This window comes from Tupaia chinensis, unplaced genomic scaffold (genome assembly GCF_000334495.1).
Source record: "Tupaia chinensis unplaced genomic scaffold, TupChi_1.0 Scaffold000627_1, whole genome shotgun sequence".
Lineage (NCBI taxonomy): Eukaryota > Metazoa > Chordata > Mammalia > Scandentia > Tupaiidae > Tupaia > Tupaia belangeri.
In genome coordinates, this window is record NW_006160147.1 from 2147600 (window position 1) to 2169732 (window position 22133).

At 42.2% G+C, this 22133-nt stretch overlaps 1 protein-coding gene across 12 annotated transcripts in view; it reads left to right on the forward strand.

Moving 5' to 3' along the window:
* ZC3H11A (zinc finger CCCH-type containing 11A) overlaps nt 1-22133 on the forward strand; it is a 55333-nt gene that overhangs the window by 28058 nt on the left and 5142 nt on the right. For 9 of the 12 annotated variants that reach the window (XM_027776026.1, XM_006159180.3, XM_027776027.1 and 6 more), the window contains 9 exons: nt 4042-4165; nt 5417-5620; nt 6017-6133; nt 6355-6435; nt 8692-8802; nt 11180-11242; nt 12485-12583; nt 15353-15421; nt 21307-21807. In XM_027776026.1, the coding sequence (XP_027631827.1) occupies nt 4042-4165; nt 5417-5620; nt 6017-6133; nt 6355-6435; nt 8692-8802; nt 11180-11242; nt 12485-12583; nt 15353-15421; nt 21307-21807 (1369 nt within the window). The remainder of the gene's footprint in view (nt 1-4041; nt 4166-5416; nt 5621-6016; nt 6134-6354; nt 6436-8691; nt 8803-11179; nt 11243-12484; nt 12584-15352; nt 15422-21306; nt 21808-22133) is intronic. The other 3 variants (XM_027776031.1, XM_027776032.1, XM_027776033.1) reach the window with 3 other exon arrangements.

Sequence of the window (22133 nt, forward strand, 5' to 3'; positions counted from 1 at the left end):
ACCCTAGCCTTCATCTTTTCCATGCCTTAAACTCTGTTCTTCAAAAGTTAGCTACTGGTTTCCATTGTTTTGTTTTGCTTTTGTTTTAACTTTTTGGCAATAGGGCACATGTACTTACCAGGGAGAGACGGTGAAAGGGAAAGTGAGAAATCACCCCCCTCAAGGAAGGCCACACTGCAGTCCCTTCTCCTCCTGGCAATTTGGACACGCACATACATGCGCTGGTTGTAATTTTCAGGCTCTAAGGTCCAGGACTGGAACCATGGTCAGCCATGTGGGAATCCAGTGCCTTGACCACTATACTAAAACAGTGGCCTCCCCATTGCTCTAAATACTTACATTTATTTGATCAGTCCCCTAGTATCCATACTTTGTATTATATCACAGCTCTTTCCTTTTTTCATGCTCTGATACTACACATGAGACTCCCCATCCACAAAGGCACCTTTCTTTCTTTCCTTTTTTTTTTTAAGAATTATTTATTTAAGGGCTGGCAGATAGTGTGGTTGTTAAAGGTACTGGATTCCCACATGGCTGATCATGGTTGAAGTCCCTGATCTGGCGTCATACTTTTCTCATTTTCTTCCCCTCCCCACCAATCAAATGAAAATAAATTAAGTTTAAAAAATTCTTCTAAAAATTATTTATTTAATTTTATTTATTATTTTTAAGAGATCTATTCATTTATTTTAATTTAATTTGACCAGAGGGAAAAAAGGGAAAGTGAGAAAGCAAGCTGCCAGGTCCAGGACTCAAACCACGGTCAGCCATGTGGGAGTCCTGCACTTTAACCACTGTGCCACCTGCCAGCCCCTACTCATTTATTTTAATTTGACCAGAAAGAGACACACACAGAGAGGGGAAAAGTGAGACAGCAAGTCACCAGGTCCAGGACTTGAACCATGGTCTGCCATGTGGGAATGTCTAGCAACTCAACCATCACACCCCTGCTGTCCCGTCTTTTTTTTTTTTTTTTTTTTTTTTAAGGTTTTAGTCATAGGGTACATGTGCTTGCTGGAGACAAGAGGGAAAGTGAGAAATCACACTCCAGGGGAAAAGGGGTGGCCACAGCATAATTCATTCTCCTGGGATTTTGGCACACACACATGTCCTGTGTAATTTTCGAGCTGCCAGGTCCAGGACATGAGCCACAGTCAGCTCTTTGGGAGTCCAGTGCCTTGACCACTGCTGCCAAAGTAGCCAGAAGGGCACTTTGCTCATCTTGTTTAATTCCCTTTGCCAAGCCTGTTCCCTCACTCCACCATGGGGTCCCCTCTCTTACGTTGCTTAGCCCCAGCATCCTATTGTGGACCTTCACACCCACAACAGATGCTCTTTCACATCCTTGGGCTCTGTTTTCAGCTCGTCAGGATCTTGTGCATGCAGCCAGTGTATTTTGCACTTCCAGGTATCCAAACCCTTTGGCAGCCTTGTGGCTTTGATTACTACCAGGCTGGCCTGAATATGCAAATTGTATGTTGGGATCATATGACTCTTCTAGTCTGCTCCAGATTTTGAGTCTCTTAAGTACCTTTTAAGCTGCTTGTCTTGCAAATAGCAGGGGATTCGCTACTTAAATTGAGAAAGAAGTATTCTGCAACTTTTGAAAAATAATGTTGTAACATTGCTGGTATAAATTGGCACACTTCTTCATTTAGAGATCTTCTAGAATGTAATCACAGCTAAGATTTATTCTAGCAATAAGGTAACAGTGTTCTGTTGAACTATAAGAGAAAAAGAAGCGAGGGGTCTGTAGGGTTCTGGGCCCTTTCTGTGCTTTCCTCCTCCTGTGAAGGGATCATGCTGAACGGCTCTTTGCCCAGCTCAGAAAGTGCAGCAGCACACGTGTGTGGTTCCTGTCCAGGTACATCCATCAGAGACTCAGCATCCAAGATCTACATGGCCTGGTGATGTAGGTACCTCTTCCCTAGCACCTGCCAGAGTTCAGAAGGAAGACAGGTGCTCAGTTTAAACTGTATTGTTTATACACTGTAGACACAGTGAGCCGCCTCCTACCCTATTCACCCCAGTCAGGGAACGTGCCAAGACCCAGGTTCCCCAATGCCAGCCAGAGACCTACTTTGAGAGCAGCTTTTCTGAGGGTAGCAACTACCTTCAGGCCTGTTGTTCCTGCACAAAAGCTTATTTGCGTGCATCTCTAAAAGGGATTTAAATGGTCATATATACTTGTGTGCAAAATTAAATATATGCAGAATGAGTCAATACAGCATCATTTATAATAGTAATGTACTAAGGGACCATCAGTTGACGTAATGGCTATGTGGCTGGACTCCCATGTAGTCAACCACGGTTCGAGTGCCGGCATGGTGGCTTGAACTCACACCTGGTGCATGTGCATGCGTGCACAAGATCCCGAGAGGAGAATGGAGGAGAAGGGATTGCAGTGTGGCCATCCTCCCTGCTGGGCTGATTTCTTGCTTTCTGTCTCTCTGTCTTTCTCTGTCTTTCGGGCAAGCGCACGTGCCCTATAGCAAAAACCTCTCCAAAAAAAAAAAAGATTAGTAATGTATTGGAATTAATTAATCATTGAAGCATAATTTGCAATAGTAAAATGTTGGAAACACCCAATTATTCATATAAAATAAATATTGCTACGTTTATATAGTGGAATAGTAGGTAGCTGTTAAAAAAAAAGTAAAGGGGAAATTAATTTACTGATATGGAAAGATCAGGATATATTGTCACTGGAAAACGGTAAGGAGCTGAATAAGATACATAAAAAAGGAGAAGAAAAACTGTATGGGTTGAGCATTCCTGAGCCAAAAATCAGAAATCCAAAAGCTCCAAAATCCCAAACTCTTTTTCTTTAAAAAAATTAGTTTAATTAATTAAAATTTGACCAGAGAGGGACAGAGTATAATTAATTTAAATTTGACCAGAGAGGTGCAGAGTGAGAGAAAGTGAGAGAGAATAGTCGCCAGATCCAGGATTCCAACCCTAGTCAGCCATGTGGGAGTCCAGTGCCCTTAACCACCACGCCACCTGCCGGCCCCATCAAACTTACAATTTTGTAATTGCTAGAGGGCATGCACACTCACCAGGGAGAGAGCACCGTCTGATGGAGCATAGTCACACTGCAATGCCTCCCCCATTTCTTCATCCTTAGGATTTGGGGCATGCAATACACATGTGCCCAGAGTATTTTTCAAGCCACTGGGTCCAGGTTTCAAATACCACATGAGATCCAGTGCTCTTAACCTCTAACAGGCTGGTTCCCACATCCAAGACTTTTTAAATGCTGGTGTGACACCACAAGTGGGAAATTCCATACCTGTCCTCATGTGACAAGTCATAGTCATAATGCTGCAGGGGCCAGGAGGTGGTGTGGAGGTTAAGGCGGTTGGATCCCACATAGCCTACTTCATGATAGGAGTCCTACACGTATACTATCCTTACTGTATTGCATGTACCGCGTTTGAGAAGTCACCAGTAGGAACATTTTTCTCAAAGCCTAAATCGTCAGGTTAAGATTCATAAGGAAGCAATTAGAGGGGCTGACAGGTGGTGTGGTAGTTGGGACGCTGGTGTCTCATTTCTCACTTCCCTTCTGTCTTTCTGTGGTCAAATTAAGAAATAATAAATATAATTAAAGAAATCCAAAAAAAAAAAAAAGAAAGAAAGAAATTAGATAGTTACTATTATTTCCATTTTATATCTAAGGAAAGTGAGACTTAGAGTCATTAAAGCATCTCAGGTCACATGGCCAGTAAGTAGCATAATCAGTATTCAAATCTTGTTATTCTGAATTTCATACTCTTAACTACTGTGTCATCCTGCTTCCCTCAATTAAGTGCTGACATTTAGGGATTCCAAGATGAAGACAAAAAGGAAAAAATAGGTGAACTACTCCCCTGCTCCGTCATGCCTAAAGTATGTCATCTTCAGTAGCCTCCTTCCCTTCTGCTAAAAGTCATCTCACACACTTCAGAATTTTGAACCTTTTATGAATTCTGTTTTGAAAATAGATTACCAAAAAGACACGAATGTCAGTTGAAAACAATGTGTTTTTCCCTCTTACAGAAAAAACGCAGTGAAATTCCTTGTTACTGGGAAAATCAGCCAATGGGATGTCAAAAACTAAACTGTGCTTTCCATCACAACAGAGGGCGTTACGTTGATGGTCTTTTCCTACCTCCAAGCAAAAGTGAGATAAGTTTTTAATTTAAAAAAAAATTTACTATTAAATGAACATCTCTTATGCATACTATACAAAGTACTTTGTAAACGTTGCCATGTTTCAGTCTAGAGGGAATTGTTACTTCAACTTTATTAATGAGGAAATTGAACCCTGTTAAAGTTCAGTGATTTGTACTGGACCCTAGAACCAAACGTTTCCAGCAGCCAGTTTAGAGTATTATAGTTTACTTCCTTTCGCCTTTCCTTACAGTACCCATGGGGATTTTAAAAAGAAATTTGATTCTTCAAGCAAAGGGTTGGCAAGTCTGGTCCTCTCCCTGTTTTGTGAAATGTTATAGAGAGCAGCCTTGCCCATTGACTCAAGTATTTTCTTTTTAATTTTTGGTATAGGGCACATGCTTACCAAAGATAAGGGGAAAGGATGATGAAGCACTCCCCAGGGGGAATGACCACACTACAGTCCCTTTTCATCCATTCTCCTCCCAGAAATTTGGGCACAAACACACACCTGGCATGTTTTTCAAGCTGCTGAGTCTGGGGCTCAAACTGCATAGTCAGCCACATGAGATCCAGCTACTTTAAACACCACACCACTAGCTGGCCCTTTTTATATATTTTCTACGGCCAATTCTGTGCTACTAGTGCAGTTTTGAATAGTTCAGGCAGAGACTATATATTCCACAAATCCTGAAATATGACTATCTTACTCTACAGAGAAAGTTGCCAAGCCTGCTCTGGGATATAATGTAAAATAAAATGTGTACACTACAAAAAGCTAGTATTTACTTACCAAGTCCCTTTTAAAGCAACATCCTGGTATAGTTATTAGCCATTTAAAAGTCACATCTGCAGTGTGATTAAAATTTCATGGCTACATTTTTTCATCTCTATCTAAGGGGAGAAAGTTGGTTCACTCATTTACAGTTTGGTTCAAATGAATGCTGTCTGCTATGTCTTATTAGCTTCTTTGTTGAGCAAAAAGCCCAGAATTTGAATATTATAATTAATTGTCTACATCTAGCCTTCGGTTATTCTGTGTTTTAAGTGCCCACTTTAAGTGTTTATGTACAGTGAAGAGTTATTAGCCAGAAGTACATTTTCTCTTCCTGGGTGTTAGAATCTAACTGGAAAAATTACATGAAAAAACATAAATGCTCATAAGAAACAATGCACCAACATGTCGTGGATAGACAGGGACCTTTGGTGAAATGGAATTGTATCTTCTGTTTTTAACTAATGACCGATTTCGTGTGTTTAGCTGTGTTGCCCACTGTGCCTGAGTCACCAGAAGAGGACGTAAAGGCTAGTCAGCTCACAGTTCAACAGAACAAATTGTCTGTTCAGTCCAATCCCTCTCCTCAGTTGCGGAGTGTTATGAAAGTAGAAAGTTCCGAAAATGTTCCTAGCCCCACACATCCACCAGTTGTAATCAATGCTGCAGATGACGATGAAGATGATGATGGTAAGTTTGAACTCTTTCTTTTCTTTTTCTTTTTATTTATTTATTTGTTTTGAGAAGTTTTTGCTATAGGGCGTGTGCACTCACCAGAAAGACAGAGACAGAAAGGGAGAGATCACCCCCCCCCAGGGGGCTGGCCACACTGCAATCCCTTCTCCTCCATTCTCCTCTCTGGATCTTGGGCACACACGCACAAGTGCCTGGCGTGAGTTTAAGCCATCGGGTCCGGGACTCGAACTGCGGTTGACCACATGGGAGTCCAGTGACATAGCCATTATGCTAACTGCTGGTCCCAAGTTTGAACTCTTTCTTTAAGGCAAATAAACAGAATCATATAATGAAATGAACTGACTGAGGATTGTTTTTAATTATGAATTTACCTTAAATATTGATATGTAGATCAGTTTTCTGAGGAAGGTGATGAAGCCAAAACACCTACCCTGCAACCAGCTCCGGAGGTTCATAATGGATTACGAGTGACTTCTGCCCGAAAACCTGGGGTCACCTTAAAGCAAGGTGAGAGGTGACGTGCTAGTGATAAATTTTGGCACTTTGAATGTGTTTAAACTGTTCTAACTCTGTGAAATTTACTTCATACCCACTGCCCTCTCCCTCCCCTCCCCATGGTAGTACATGCACACATGCTTACACATAGAATATTTGACTGCCTTCTGTGTATGGGTAAGATAGAAAAGTGAGAAGGCTCTACTCACGTGATTTTTATTTGGGTTTCCCAGGTGAATGTTTGAATTTTGGAATAAAAACTCTTGAGGAAATTAAATCAAAGAAAATGAAGGAAAAATCCAAGAAGCAAGGAGGTAAGTGATCAGAAGCTCTGGCATGGATCATCATGTGTTACTAGAGAAAGTGATAAGGCTGCTTCTGGAAGCAGCAGCTAAAATGAACAAATAGATGTTTGTTTCTATGGCTTGTTTGAAATAAGACACATCCCTAACTACTCAGGGTGAGACACATATGAGAGGACTTCAAAAATGTCATGGAAAGGTCTGGCCCTGTAGCCCAGCAGGTAAGCCTTGTGCATAGGGAGTCAGATCTTACATGAGCAATTGCAGTTCCAATCTTGCCACAGGGCAGCTTGAAAAATATACTAGGCCCATGTGCGTATATGCTCAAAATCCTGAAAGGATGAAGTAGAGGAAGAATTGTGGGGTGACTGGCCTATTTGGGGATGCTTTCTTTCTTCCTCTGGTGAGCACATGTGTCCTCTGGCAATTAAAAAAATAATTGTATGAAAAAGTAGCTCATTGGAGGAACCAGCAGATGTGTAATGGTTACATTGCTGGACTCCCACATGGCCAACTGAAGTTTGATTCCCAGACCCAGCAGCTTAAAACTCCTGCCAGGTGCTTGCCTGGCATGCACAAAATAATGAGAGGAGAATGGAGGATAAGGGATTACAGCATGGCTATCCCTTCGAGGAGTGATTTCTCTCTCTCTCTCTCTCTCTCTCTCTCTCTGTCGGGAGTGCATGCACCGTATAGCAGAAATCCCTTTAAAAACAAAAAAAAAGTAGCTCGTTGGAAAATGGGGTTAAAATATGAGTTTATTTTGCTGCAAAAAATTTGAACTCTATGCAGTTATGGTTTTGATTTTTTTGGAGAGGTTTTTGCTGTTGGGCATGTGGGCTCGCTAGAAAGAGACAGACAGACAGAAAGCAAGAAATCATCCCCAGGGGTATAGCCACGCCGCAGTCCCTTCTCCTCCATTCTCCTCTCGGGATCTTGGGCATGCATACACATGTGCCTGGCTCAAGTTTATGCCACTGGCTCTGGGACTTGAACCGCGGTCGACTACATGGGAGTCCAGCAACATAGCCATTATGCCAACTGCTGGTCCCTCTATGCCGTGTTTTTGTTTGTTTATTTTTTGGAGAAGTTTTTGCTATAGAGTGCATCTGCTCGCCAGAAAGAGATAGAAAGCGAGAAATCACCCCCTGGGGGGATGGCCACACTGCAATCCCTTCTTCTCCTTTCTCTTCTCAGGACCTTGGGCACGCATGCATATGTGCCCAGCGCGAGTTTAAGCCACAGAGTCCAGGACTCAAACCATGGTCAACTACATGGGAGTCCAGCAACATAGCCATTACACCAATTGCTGGTACCCCTCTATGCAGTTTTTCAATGTTACACATTTTCTTTGAACTTTTTTAAGGCCCCAACTTGTAACAAGGAAACGAAAGAATTTGTATGTCTTGGGAAATAGAACTCTTGTTTGTTTGTTTGTTTGTTTTGTTTTGTTTGGGAAATATAACTCTAAAGACCACATAAGAAGCATATTGAGAGGGAAAACTTTAACATTTGTGTTAGGATAGTTCTTTCTCAGGAACTGCTAGGATTTTCTTGCTTCAACTTGTTGGATCTATATTTCCCACTTGAAAAATTAAAAAGTATAAAACATAGTATATATAGAGAAATAAATGGTTGGTTCTACAAGTCCTCTTGTTAAAGCTCTTTTTTTTTGGGGGGGAGAGGTTTTCGCTTTAGGGCGCGTGCGCTCGCCAGACAGACAGAGAGAGACATAGAGACAGAAAGCAAGAAATCACCCCCCAGGGGGGATAGTCACACCGCAATCCCTTCTCCATTCTCCTCTCGGGATCTTGGGCACGCATGCACAGGCGCCCAGCGTGAGTTTTAAGCCACCAGGTCCGGGACACGAACCGCAATTGACTACATGGGAGTCCAGCGACATAGCCATTACGCTAACTGCTGGTTCCCTAAAGCTCTTTTTCTAAGGAACCTTAGAATTATGTTTTGCAGGCTGTTAAGTTTAGATAGAAGCATTGAATTTACATACATTATGGCTGGTAGATTTCTGAGAATAATGTTAGCCTTCCTGGTAAGTAAAAGCAGGTTGAATGCATACTTTTGTTTTTATAAAACACCTAGGGCTCCCCTAACCATACCTCATTTCCTAATAGTAAAACAAGTTCAGAAAAGAAGCTGGCTTGTATTCAGAACAGTTGGCATTGGACATGTCACAGAAACAAATTTTTGTGACTTATCATAGTTTATTTGCCATAAACTATTTGCTGTTCTTTGAATTGCCTTTTCCAGAAGGTTCTTCAGGAGTTTCCAGTCATTTACTCCAACCTCAACCCATTCCAGGTCCCGAGAAAGAGAATGTCCGGACGGTGGTGAGGACAGTAACTTTGTCCAGCAAACAAGGTAAGGCATAGGTGGATATTAGAGTTGTTAAGCTTCTAGTTTTATGTGTTTGGGAATACAAAATAGCTGGTAGTTTTTCGGTTTCTTTTTGTATTTTTACCTTTGATAGATTTGCGGAAAGGATTTATTTAGTATATTGATTGGATACAACGCTGTAAAGAAAAGTTGGTACACTGACTCTACTTTTTTTTTTTTTAAAGAATTATTATTTATTTATTCATCTATCTTAATTCAACCAGAGAGGGACAGAGCGAGAAAGTGAGAAAGCAAGCCACACTCTGGGACTCCAACCATGGTTGACCATCTGGTAGTCCAGCATTCTTAACCATCATGCCACCTGCTGGCCCTAACTGTACTATTTAAACATTGAAATTCTCAGGGACCAGCAGGTGGCGTGGTGGTTAAGGTGGTAGACACTCCCAAATGGCCGACAACAGTTTGAGTTCAGACCTGGTGGCTTGCTTTCTCACTTTCCCACTGTCTCTCTCTCTGTGTCTTTCTCTGGTCAAATTAAAATAAATGAATGAATAATTTTTTTTAATTCAAATTCTCACTTAAACTACCCTTACATTGAGTAAATTTAATTTTTTACATTTACTGGTTATTTATATCTATTCAACAAATTTGTTGACTTCCTAATTTAAAGAATTATAATAAATCCTTTGAGTTGTAGAAAAATGTAGATGTCTTTTCACTTAATAGTTTTAAACTTAGTAAATATGTGACCCAAGTAATTATAGTATGTATGTGTATATATATACATATATATATATAGAGAGAGAGAGAGAGCGCACACGTGTGCACGCAAGAGAGATACATTTAAATATGTGTGTCAGGGCTAGCAAGTGGTGTGCACTTGAGGTACTGGACTTCCACATGGCCAACCACGGTTCGAATTCTGGACCTGGCAGCTTTCTCTCTCTCTCTCTCTCTCTCTCTCTCTCTCATATGTGCCCTATAGCAATTTTAAAAATAACAATAATTTTTTTTTGAGCGGTTTTTGCTATAGGACACATGTGCTCACCAGAAAGAGAGACAGAAAGTGAGAAATCACCCCCCAGGGAGAATCGCCATGCTGCAACCCCTTCTCCTCTGTTCTCTCGGGATCTTGGGCATACATGCACACGGGCCTGGCGTGAGTTTAAGCCACCAGTTCCAGGACTCGCATCGTGATCAACTACATGGGAGTCCAGCAGCATAGCCATTATGCTAACTGCTGGTCCCGATAATGATAAAATTCTAAAAAAAAAAAATCAAAAATAAATATTTGTTTCATTCAAACAACAGAAGGAAGATGCCTCAGTCACTCCTTGATGGGGTGATTAAAGAAAATTATAGAGGAACCAGCAGGTGGTGTGTTGGTTTGGACACTGGACAATCCCACATGGCCAGCCGTGGTTCAAGTCCCAGACCTGGTGGCTTGCTTTCTCACTTCCTTTCTGTGTGTGTGTGTGTGTGTCTCCCTCTGGTCAAATTTAAATAAATGAATTAATTAATAAAATAAAATAAATAATTCTTTTTAAAAAAGAAAATACGGTATTTTTTTTAAAAGAAAAAATTATAGGGAACCAGCAGTTAGCGTAATGCTATGTCGCTGGATTCCCACGTCGTCGACTGCGGTTCGCGTCCCAGACCCAGTGGCTTAGAACTCATGCCGGGCACATGTGCGTGCATGCCCGAGATCCCGAGAGGAGAATGGAGGAGAAGGGATTGCGGCATGACCATCCCGCCTGGGGGGTGATTTCTCGCTTTTTGTCTCTATGTCTCTGTTTGTCTGGGAAGCACACGCGCCCTATAGCGAAAACCTCTCAAAAAAAAAAAGAAAAAATTGTAAAGGAAAGTTAGCACAGTTTCATCTAATGTATCAAAGTGCATAAGCAGTAGTATAACTTGGATTTATGACCAATTGGTTAAGAATATGATTTTTCTCCTTAAACTTGGCCAATGTAATAATTAAGACTGCTGTTGCTTCCATTTGGACTATGTGTTTGGTTGTTTAAATTACTAATAGGGATTTTTTTTGTTTATTTATTTATTTTAAGGCATTATTTAATTTTTAATTTGTTGTTATTATTGTTATTATTTAATTTGGCCGGAACGAGAGAGAAGGAGAGTAAAAAAGCAAGCTGCCAGGTTTGGGACTCGAATCATGGTCAGCCATGTGGGAATCCAGCATCTTAACCACCATGCCACCTGCTGGCCCTATTGCCTGTTAGGTGGTTTTTAAAGGTGATAGTCTTCCTGAAAACTTAGACAGGATTTTCAATAGAGTTTCTGGATGGGCTCATAATATAAGAACATATTTTGTATTCATTAGTAGTTACTACATACAGAAAAATTGGCTGTTAGTAGAGAAATTACATTTTTGTCATTTCAGGAGAAGAACCCTTGGTTAGGTTGAGTCTTACTGAGAGATTGGGGAAACGAAAACTTACAGTAGGTAAGGAAAGTGTTGTGCTTATCTTTTTTTCTGCTTGTTTATGCATTAACATGATATATTTTCTTCCTTCCTTCCTTTTCCTTTCTTTTCTTTTCTCTCTCTCTCTCTTTCTTTCTTTCTTTCGTTCTTTTGATTTTAGCTGTAGGGTGCCCCCCTCCTCCCCCAGAGGGGATGGCCATGCCGCAATCCCTTGCCCAGTGTGAGTTTAAGCCACCAGGTATGGGACTCGAACCGTAGTTGACTACATGGGAGTCCTGCGACATAGCCATTATGCCAACTGCTGGTCCCTTCAGCGTATGTTTCAAGGAACACTGCCAGTTCTAGATTTTGAGAGCTGTATTTGATATTCTCAGCATGTAGTTAGAACAGAAGCCAAACCAAGGACCCCCAAAAAATGAAATTTTCAACTTTGTGTGTGTGTGTGTGTGTGTGTGTGTGTGCGCGCGCTATTGGACACACATTCACCAGAGAGACGGAGACAGAGGGTATGGCCACACCACAGTCTCTTCTCTTCTTCTCTTGGGATTTTGGATGTGCACAAACAGTCCCAGCATGTTTTTCAAGACGCCAGTTCTAGGAACTCGAACTGCACAATTGGCTATATGAGATCCATCATGCCACCACTGCCCTGAAACGTTCAGCTTTGACATAACTGATCATAGAGCAAACCATGGTCTGGTGGTTATGTGAACTGGATCCCACAATGGCCAACTGCACGTTTTGAATCCCCAACCCAGTGACTTGAGAAACATGCCAGGTATGTGTGCATGTGTGTGTAAAATCCTGAAGGGAGGAAGAGTGGAGAAGGACACTTTTATTTCTTTTTCAAAAGTGAGTTCTACAGAAGCTGGTGAATGGACATATCATATAAATGCAGAAAATAGGGACTAGCAGATGGCATAATGGTTACATTGCTGAACTCCCAAGTAGTCAACCACAGTTTGAGACCCAGACCGTGCGAATTAAAACTCATGACGGGCGCATGTTCATGAATACCCAAAATCCCGAGGGGAGAATGGAGGAGAAGGGATTGCAGTGTGGCCGTTCCCCCAGGGGGTGATTTCTCACTTTCTGTCTCTGTCTCTCCCTGTCTCTCTGGCAACCCCATGCGCCCTATAGCAAAAATCTCTCCCAAAAAAATCATTAAATAAATAAATTCAAAAAATTTACAGCATCATTCTTTGTTGTCTGTTTTTTCTTGTGAACTTTTTGAAATCTTAAACTATATTTCCCGGTTTGTAGGCAGTGACAGCGACCCTCCATTAAAGCGCAGCCTTGCACAGAGGCTAGGAAAGAAAGTTGAAGCTGCAGAAACTAATGCTGAGAAAACACCAAAGAAAGGTAATTCTATTCTGATATCCTTTCTGTGTCTTAGCAGTCATGTTTGTTACAGTGTTAACAGATGTGTTTGTCATTCTTTTTGTCAGTAAAATTGGGTTGTCTTCTGACGTCTTTTTCAACCATTTAACAAACATTGAGTGCTTACTCTATCATTCTGGGACACATTAAACACTGTCACGCTCTCAGCTTATAGTCTAATAAGTAGAAATACGTATAAATAGGGCCAGGAGGTGGCAGGGAGGTTAAGGCACTGGATCCCACACAGTCAACGCTGTATTTGAGTCCTTGACCCAGCAGCTTAAAAAAAAAAAAAAAAAAAAAAAAAACACGTGTAAAAAAAAAAAAAAAAAAAAAACACTGGGTACATGTGTGTACATGCTCAAAGTCCCAAGAGGAGAATGGAGATGGGTTTGCAGTGTGGCCATTCCCCCTGGGAGTGACTACTTACTTTTTCTCTCTCTGTCCCTCTCTGTTGAGTGCATGCAGCATATAGCCAAAAAAAAAAAAAAAAGAAACCAGCTGAGGGGCCATCCCGTAAGCACCGAGCAGAGGCAGCTAGGTCCTGGATCCCATGTGGCTGGCTGTGTTCAGATCCTAGCCTTGGCAGCTTGAAAAACACACTAAGCACAGACATGTGTTCCAGATCCTGACAGATAAAGAAATGGAGGAAAGGGGGATTGGGACATGACCAAGCCCCAGTGGGGGACGTGTGCTCATGTGCTCTCTTTTTCTCAGGCACACATATATCTAGTGACATTTTTGTTAATTAAAAAAAAGAAAGAGGACCAGCAGTTAGCGTAATGGCTATGTCGCTGGACTCCCACGTAGTCGACCGCAGTTCGAGTCCTGGACCCGGTGGCTTAAACTCATGCCGGGCGTGTGTGCGTGCATGCCCAAGATCCCCAGAGGAGAATGGAGGAGAGGGGATTGCGGCGTGGCCATCCCCCCTGCTGGGTGATTTCTCGCTTTCTATCTCTCTGTCTGTCTCTGTCTGGCAAGAAAAGCAGTCAGATATGATTGGAGAGCCAGAGGCTTTTGCAGACAGAATAACCCCTGTAAAAGCATAGAGCTGCAAAAGCATGATATGTTTGAGGAACTGAGTATGGCCAAAACAGAATTGGGTTGGAAAGCATGACAACAAGAGGAGAAGGCCTAGATGTCACACTAGAGAGTTTAGATTTTACCCTAAGATAGTAACAAACCAGGGCCACCCAGTGGCATGGAGGTTAAGGCTCTGGATCCCACATGGCTAGCCACACTGTTCATGACACGGACCTGGAGGCTTAAGAATCACTCTGGGTACAGGTGTGCATGCCCAAATTTCTGAGAGGAGAGGAGATTGGCTATCCTCCTAGGGGGTGATTTCTCACTTTCCTCTTTCCATGTTTGACTCTCTGGTGATGCACACACCCTCTGGCCAAAACTTAAAAAAAAAAGATACTAACAAACCATCACAGGTATACATAGAGATCAGAGGCCCAGATTTGCATTTTAGAACCATTACCTGGCCCACAATGTGGAAAGAGACTAGAAGGGAATAAGAGTGCTGGTGGGGTATTTGTTAGTAGGCTGCTAGAGCAGTCCAGTAAGAGGAGGCAGTGGCATAGGGTTAGTGTTCTGGAGGTTGGTGTGGAGAGTGACGGACTAAATCGGTTAATTGAATTAAAGTGGTTTATAGCTAAAGGAGAAGGAACAATTGAGGGTTGGATTTTTGTTATTGTTGTGAGAGAAAGAGGGAAAATGAAAAAGCCAGCCATCAGGTCTGGAACTTGAACTGTGGGGTTCACCATGTGGGAGTCTAGTGCCTTAACCACCATGCCACCTGCTGGCCCCAAAGGTAGGATTGTTCTTTTTTCCCCCTTCTCATTGTATTTAGTTGTAACTTTTCTTGAAGATAAATTATTTCTTTCCATTGTTCCTCTGACCCAAGCAGCTTTGATGTGTTGCTGTTCCTATTTGGGAGCTTTTTTGCATTCTCAGAGTAAGATGTTTACTGAACTCCTCCCTTCCTCGTTGCCTATCAATCTTACTGAAGATTCTCATAACTAAAGAGTACGTTTCTGGCCGGCAAGTGGCGTGGTGATTACGGCGACTGGGTTCCCACATGGCTGACCTCGGTTTGAGGCCTGGATCTAGCAGCTTGCTTTCTCAGTTTCTTTCTCTCTCTCTGTCTCTCTCTGGTCAAATTAAAAAAAAAAAATAAAGACAAAAAAGACAAAATTTTTAAAAACAACTACTGGTTAAGGGGGCAGATCCCATATGACCGACCACGGTCTGAATCGTAGCCCTGGTGGCTTGAAAAACTCACCAGTGCTTGCAAGCCTGTGCCCCAGATCCCAAAAGCATGGAGAAGGGATTGCAGCATGACTGTTCCCCATTTGGGGTTGCTTTCTTACTCTTCCTCTCCTGCAGCGTACACATGCCCTCAGGCAATAAAAATAAATTTTTAAAAAAATAATAGATTTTGAAGGACAAAAACTTCAATGCCACAAGGTTCTAGAAGGTTGTACAATAATAATTTTCCTTAATTTAGTAGCTTTTGCTTGTCAGATCTAAAGGAAAGTGTGATTTATTTATTTAATCTCTCCATGATTCACTTCAGTCTTTTCTGTGGAGAAGCGGAATTAAGAACTTGAGAGGTTTTTTATTTTTATTTGCATTATAACATAGAGAAGTATAACTTAATTTGTGAACTTTGAAAAAGATATGTGACCTATAAAAAAAAATCTCTGTTCATCTTCTGGTCTTGGAAATTCTTTTGTTTTGCAGCTCCAGTTCCGAAGTCTCTGAGGGAGCGATTAGGCACATCAGCTGGTCCAGACTGTGAGGAGGCGGCAGGTGCGTACATTCTGGGACAACGTTTGGTGTCTTCCCTTGCCTGAAGAATCTTTGCTTCCCTTTCATTTACTTATCATAGCACCAGTTATATTGCTGCCAGTGGCTTTTGTTCTCTGTGGATCTGTTTGTTTTGGTTTTTGTTTTTTTTTTTTAAGAAATTGATTATTCACCTGTAAAAATTTCTTTTTTTGTGTGTATAGATGGCAAAATCAATGTTTCAAATAACCTTAAGGACCAGCCAGTAATGTGGTTAAGGTGGCTGGATCCCACATAGCCGACTCCGTAATTTAAGTCCTGGACCTGGTGGCTTGAAAAATTATGTTGGGGGCCTGGCAGCTGGCATGGTGGTGTTGGATTCTCACATGGCCGACTGTGGTTCGAATCACAGACCTGGCGGCTTGCTTTCTCACTTTCTCTCTCTCTCTCACTGTCCCTGTCTGGTCAAACTAAGATAAATAAATAAATAAACAAACAAATTAAAAAACTTAAATAAAAAATAATTCCTTTAGGAAAAAAAAAAAAAAGAAAAATTATGCTGGACTTGGGACCAACAGTTAGCATAATGGCTACGTTGCTGGACTCCAATGTGTCGCTGGACTTCACTGTGGTTCGAGTCCCGGACCCAGTAAACTCACGTCAGGCACGCGTGCATGCGTGCCCAAGATCCCAAGAGAGAATGTAGGAGAAGGGATTGCAGTGTGGCCATCCCCGCTGAAGGGGGATGATTTCTCACTTTCTGTCTCTCTTTGTCTTTCTGGCGAGCACACACACCCTATAGCAGAAAACTCTAAAAAAAATTATGCTGGGCTTGAGTACACGCCCAAGATCCCTAAAGAAGGTTCTGAAAAATGGAGAGGGATTGTGATGTGACAGTGCCTCATGGGGGTGCTTTCTGATTTTCTCGCTCTTTTGCTCTGTCTCCAGCAAATGCTCTCTAGCAAATTTAAAAACAAAAAATGAGGGGCCAGCAGGTAGTTTGGTGACTAAGGCACTAGACTCCCACGTGGCCGACTGCAGTTCCAGTCTTGGACCTGGCAGACTGAAAATCACACTGGGCACATGCATGTGTGTGCCCAAGATCCTGAGAGGAGAATAAGGAGAAGGGACTGTGGCAGGGCCAGCCCCCTCATTGCTGAGACTTGTTCAGCAGAATGTGTTTTTTGAGTGTAGAGGGGCTGTGTTTTAGAAATAAACACACAAAGACATACAAGTAAAGAGTGAGGATCCGGTGGGCCCAACTTCTCTGATGAAAATAGCTACAATCCCGAACCAGTTCCAGCTTTATTCTTTTAAAGGGCAGAGAACGCTGTGAGGTGATTTCTCACTTTCCCTGTCTCTATCTCCTTCTAGGGAGTTCATGCACCCTATGGCCAAAACCTAAAAATAAAATAAAACACACACGCACATAAACATCTTAGGATTTTAGGGCAAGAAAAGAATTTTCTCCCCCCCCCCCCCCCCGCCCCATTCTCCTCTTAGGATTTTGGACATTCATGCACACGCTCTATACAGGCCACTTGGTCTTGGACTTGCACCACACAGGTAGACGTGGGGTTTGGCCACCTCAACCACATGCCTCTGGCTGGCCTTTTATTTTTTAAGAAGCTAATTTTTTCTGGGGCCAGCAGTTGGTGTAATAGATATGTCACTGGACTCCCACATAGTCGACTGAGGTTCAAGTCCCGGACCCAGTGGCTTAAACTCGCTCTGGGTGTCTGTGTGTGTGTGCCCAAGATCCCGAGAGGAGCATGGAGGAGAAAGGATTGCAGTGTGGCCATCCCCCTGGGGAATGATTTCTCACTTTCTATCTCTCTGTCTCTCTCTTGTCTTTCTGGTGAGTGCACGTGCCCTATAGCAAAAACCTCTAAAAAATAAAAAAAGTTAATTTTTTTTTCTTTTTTTTTGAGAGGTTTGTGGATTTTTTGCTGGATGGCCACGCTGCATGTGGGAGTCCAACAACGTAACTAGTGTGCCATTTTCTGGTCCTCCATTACAACTTTATTTACAAAACTGGGTCAGTGTTTTATCCTCTGGCCTATAGTTTGCCTGCCCTATTCTAGATGGCTTAGTAGGGGCCAGCCTTATCTTCAGGTGAATTTATTTTGGTACTTGTGTTTTTAGAATATTTTTTTTGTTTTTAAAATTTTTTTGCTGTAGGGTACATGTGTTTGCTAGAGTCAGAGACAGAAAGAGAGAAAGAGAAAGTTCCATCTTCCCATTCACCCGGTGCAGGAGATGGCCATGCCACAGTCCTTTCTCCTCCATTTATTTTATTGCCGTTTTTCCATAGTTGTGAATTCCTTAAGTTTCCTCTGATGTGCATATTGACCATTTTGATGAAATTTTGGCAGGGGAGGGTATCAAGGATTCCATGTCACCATTCATGTTATATTTTCTTGGAGGATAATTTTAAGGTCAGTCTGCTATCTTGAAATGGAAGAATGTATTATTTTTATTTAAAAACCTAAAGAAATTCATAACTCCTTTGCAGCAGGTACTGTACTAAAGAAAACATTGCCAGTAACTGTTGTCATGCAGTATTTAGTATGGTTGTAGAGGCAGTTTCAGTACTCTGTGGTCTGTGCTGTGATTAGAGAAACAAACTAGATTGGAGGGTGCATCAGGTTGTAAGCTGAGCATAGTTAAAGCTAACCAGGCAACGGGAAAAAGTGAGACTGGTAAGGAAATATTCCAAGGAGAGGGGACAACATGCTCAAAAGGTGAGAATGGCCACTGTTAAAATTTTGAAAGGATTTTTAAAAAGAATTATTTATTTATTTAATTCCATTTGCTATTATTATTTTTTAATTTGACCAGACAGAGACAAAGGGATAGAGAAAAGGAATGCAAGAAAGCAAGCTGCCAAGTCCAGGTCTGGAACTGTGGTCAGCCACGTGGGAATCCAGCGCCTTTATTCACCACGCCACCTGCCAGCCCCTTAAAAGGATTTTTTATGTTGATCTTTCATTTAAAGTTGTGTCTGATGACACAGCTTTCGCATATGCGTGTATATAATCTCCAAATCGTTCTTATTTAGCCCACATTGCTTTATTATCTCTTTTGTTAGCCCTTCTCTAATGAAAATGGTCTTATTTGTCAAATGTGAAATTTAGTCTTTAAACAGATGTAGAGTGATTTATATATCATTTAAAAATAGATCTTCAGGACTAGCAGGTGGCATAATGGTTATGTCGCTAGATTCCCATGTAGTCGACCATCGTTCAAGTCCTGGACCCAGCAACTTAAAACTCATACCGGGCACATGTGCATGTGTGCCCAAAATCGAGAGAGAAGAATGAAGGAGAAGAGATTGCTGCATGGCTATCTCCCCTGGGGAGTGATTTCTCTCTTTCTGTCTCTGGCGAGCACACGTACTCTATAGCAAAAATTTCTCTTAAAAAAAAAATTCAAAAAATTTCTCTTAAAAAAAAAATTCACAGGGACCAGCAGTTAGCGTAATGGCTATGTCACTGGACTCCCATATAGTCGACTGCAGTTCGAATCCTGGACCCGGCAGCTTAAACTCACGCTGGGTGCATGTGCGTGCATACCCAAGATCCTGAGGAGAATGGAGGAGAAGGGATTGTGGCATGGCCATCCCCCTCTGGGGGGTGATTTCTTGCTTTCTGTCTCTCTGTCTTTCTGGCGAGTGCACACGCCCTATAGCAAAAACCTCTCCAAAAAAAGAAAATTCACAGGCCAGCAGGTGGTTATGGTGCTAGATCCCACATGGTTGACTTTGCATTAAAGTCGCAGACCTAGCTTCCTGAAAGATACCCCAGGCATGTGTATACATGGCCAAAATCCCCAGAGAATAGAGAAGGGATTGCGGGTGTGGCCAAACCCCCCTCCCCCGCGGGGGTGGGGGTGTGTGTGATTTTTTCCATTCTGCTCTCTCACTGTCTCTCTCCGGTAAGAATGCATGCCCTGTAGTAAAGTCTTTTTAAAAAGAAGATCTTGAGCTATACAGTATCCTCTTGACGTCTCCCTTTTTTCTTTTGTCTTGTCACCTTTTTAAACTCTAGATAGCACTTACTCTGAAATGTTTCCCTTACAGATTTCTAGACAAGCATTGTCATTTTTGCCATGTGCATCTAACGGCATTATAATCCCCTTATCAAAGCAGTTGTCATTACTGTATTTTGTTGTTGCTTGTCTGATTACTGGTCTGCTAGACTGTAAACTGCATATGGACAGAGATTCTGTTCTGTCTACCGTTAGGTTTCTAGCACAGCACCTAGCACATGTTATATTTATGAGTGGATTAAATCATTTATTGCTATTTTTATTGATAAGATTCATAATGACATATTTCTTCAACTAGTTCAGATTATAAGTTTCTGAGTAGAAATATAAATCAGCAATTTTTGCCTCCTAAAAGTTTCGTTGAGGGTCACTACCTGAAACATGCAGTAATTTAAATTGAGATTGAGACTGATGTTATAACTTTATTTTTTTCTTTTTTAAGATTTTTACTGTAGGGCGGATGCACTCATCAGAGAGACAGGGATAGAGAGAGAGAAATCACACACCCCCGGGGGAATAGCCACACCACAATCCCTTTTCCTCCGTTCTCCTCTTGGGATTTTGGGCACTCGCACACACGTACTCAGTGTGAGTTTCAAGCCACCCACCAAGTCTGAGACTTGAACATGAGAGTCCAGAGACTTAACCATCATACCACCTGTTGGTCCCTGATCTTTTTTTTTTTTTTTTTTTTGCTATAGAGCGCATGCGCTCGCCAAACAGAGAGAGACAGACAGCGAGTAATCCCCCCCCGGGGGGGGGATGGCCACACCACAATCCCTTCTCCATTCTCCTCTGGGGATCTTGGGCATGCACGCACACGCACCTGGCGTGAGTTTTAAGCCACCCAGTCCGGGACGCGAACCGCGGTCAACTACGTGGGAGTCCAGCGACATAGCCATTTCGTGGTCCCAACCCTTATTTTTCTTTTTTTTTCTTTTTTTTTTTTTTTTTTTTTTTTTTTTTTTTAAGAATTATTTATTTAATTTTATTTATCATTATTACGTTTTTTTACATTTGCTTACAGGGCACATGCACTCACCAGAGAGAGAGAGAGAGACAGTGAGAAAGCAAGCCACTTTGGTCTGGCACTTAAACGCATCACTGGCCATGTGAGAGTTTAACACTTAACCACCATGCCACCTACTGACCCCAACTTTGTTTTTTTGTTTTTTGTTTTTTGTTTTAAGAGAGATTTTTTGCTGTAAGGCACGTGTAATTGCTGGAGAGACAGAAAGTGAGAAGTCGCCGCCTCCCACCACCAGGAAGGATAGCCACACCACAATCCCTTCTCCTCCATTATTCTCTCAGGATTTTGGGCATGCAGGCACACATGCCCATGAGTTAGGTTTTTTGGGGATTTTTCTTTTTTCTTTTTTTTTGAGGTTTTTGAGGTTTTTGCTATAGGGCGCGTGTACTTGCCAGACAGAGAGAGACAGAAAGTGAGAAATCACCCCCCAGTGGAGATGGCCACATCGCAATCCTTTCTCCTCCATTCTCCTCTCGGGATCTTGGACATGCACTCACATGTGCCCAACATGAGTTTTAAGATATCGGGTCCGGGACGTGAACCGTGGTTGACTACTTGGGAGTTCAGCGACATAGCCGTTACGCTAACTGCTGGTCCCACGCCCATGAGTTTTAAGCCACTGGGTCTAGGACTCGAACCACAGTCAACTATGTGGGAGTCCAATGATAAAGCCTTTACACTCTCTGCTGGTCCTCCAACTTTGATCGTTTTAATTGCCTACCTAAATGATGCATCTCTGTTGGGCAGTCTTGATTAAGAATAGAGAGATCATAAGTCATTAAAATGTGAAAGTAAAATAACATGTTTTTTTTTTTCCCTATGAAAATAGAGAGAGTTAAAGTTGGTGAGATCCACGTGAAGACATTAGAAGAAATTCTTCTTGAAAGAGCCAGTCAAAAACGTGGAGAACTGCAGGCTAACCCCAAGGTAGAAGGGCCTTCAAAAGCTGACGATTCTACTTCAGGAATAAGAAGCTCCTCCACTGTCCGAATCAAAACCTTTTCTGAGGTCCTGGCTGAAAAAAAACATCGACAACAGGAGGCAGAGCGACAAAAAAGCAAAAGGGATACAGCTAGCATCAAGCTAAAGACTGACAGTGAAATAAAAAAGACAGTCGTTTTGCCACCCATGACTGCCAGCAAAGGACAGTCAGAGGAGCCTGCAAGTAGAGCGAGGTCTATGCAGGATGTGCACATCAAGACTTTGGAGGAAATTAAGCTGGAGAAGGCACTGAGGGTGCAGCAGAGCTCTGAGGGTAGCACTAGCTCCCAGCCTCAGCCTGAGGCCACCCCCGGGGCAAGGCGGCTGCTGCGAATCACCAAAAGAACAGGTAACCTGAGAGCTTGGCTCGTAGTACCGCTTCCCCAGATAATACTCCAGAGGGCAATGCTGGCGGGATCTTCCCAGGCCTTCTCTCAGAACTTTACTTAGACAACTTGGAAAACCAATGGATTAAAAAAAAAAAAAAGAAAACCATTGGGTTAAGTGACATTTGATTGTCTCTTCACAGCAGCCCTATCATAGAAACCTTGGCTATTTCAGTGTGCATTTTTAGCCTTCATGAAGACCAGTGGCCTTTATCTGCAGTTTTCTCCTGTCTTATCCTTACTTTCATTAAGAATTTTAACTTCATCTATCATGAAGTTGCCACCTCAT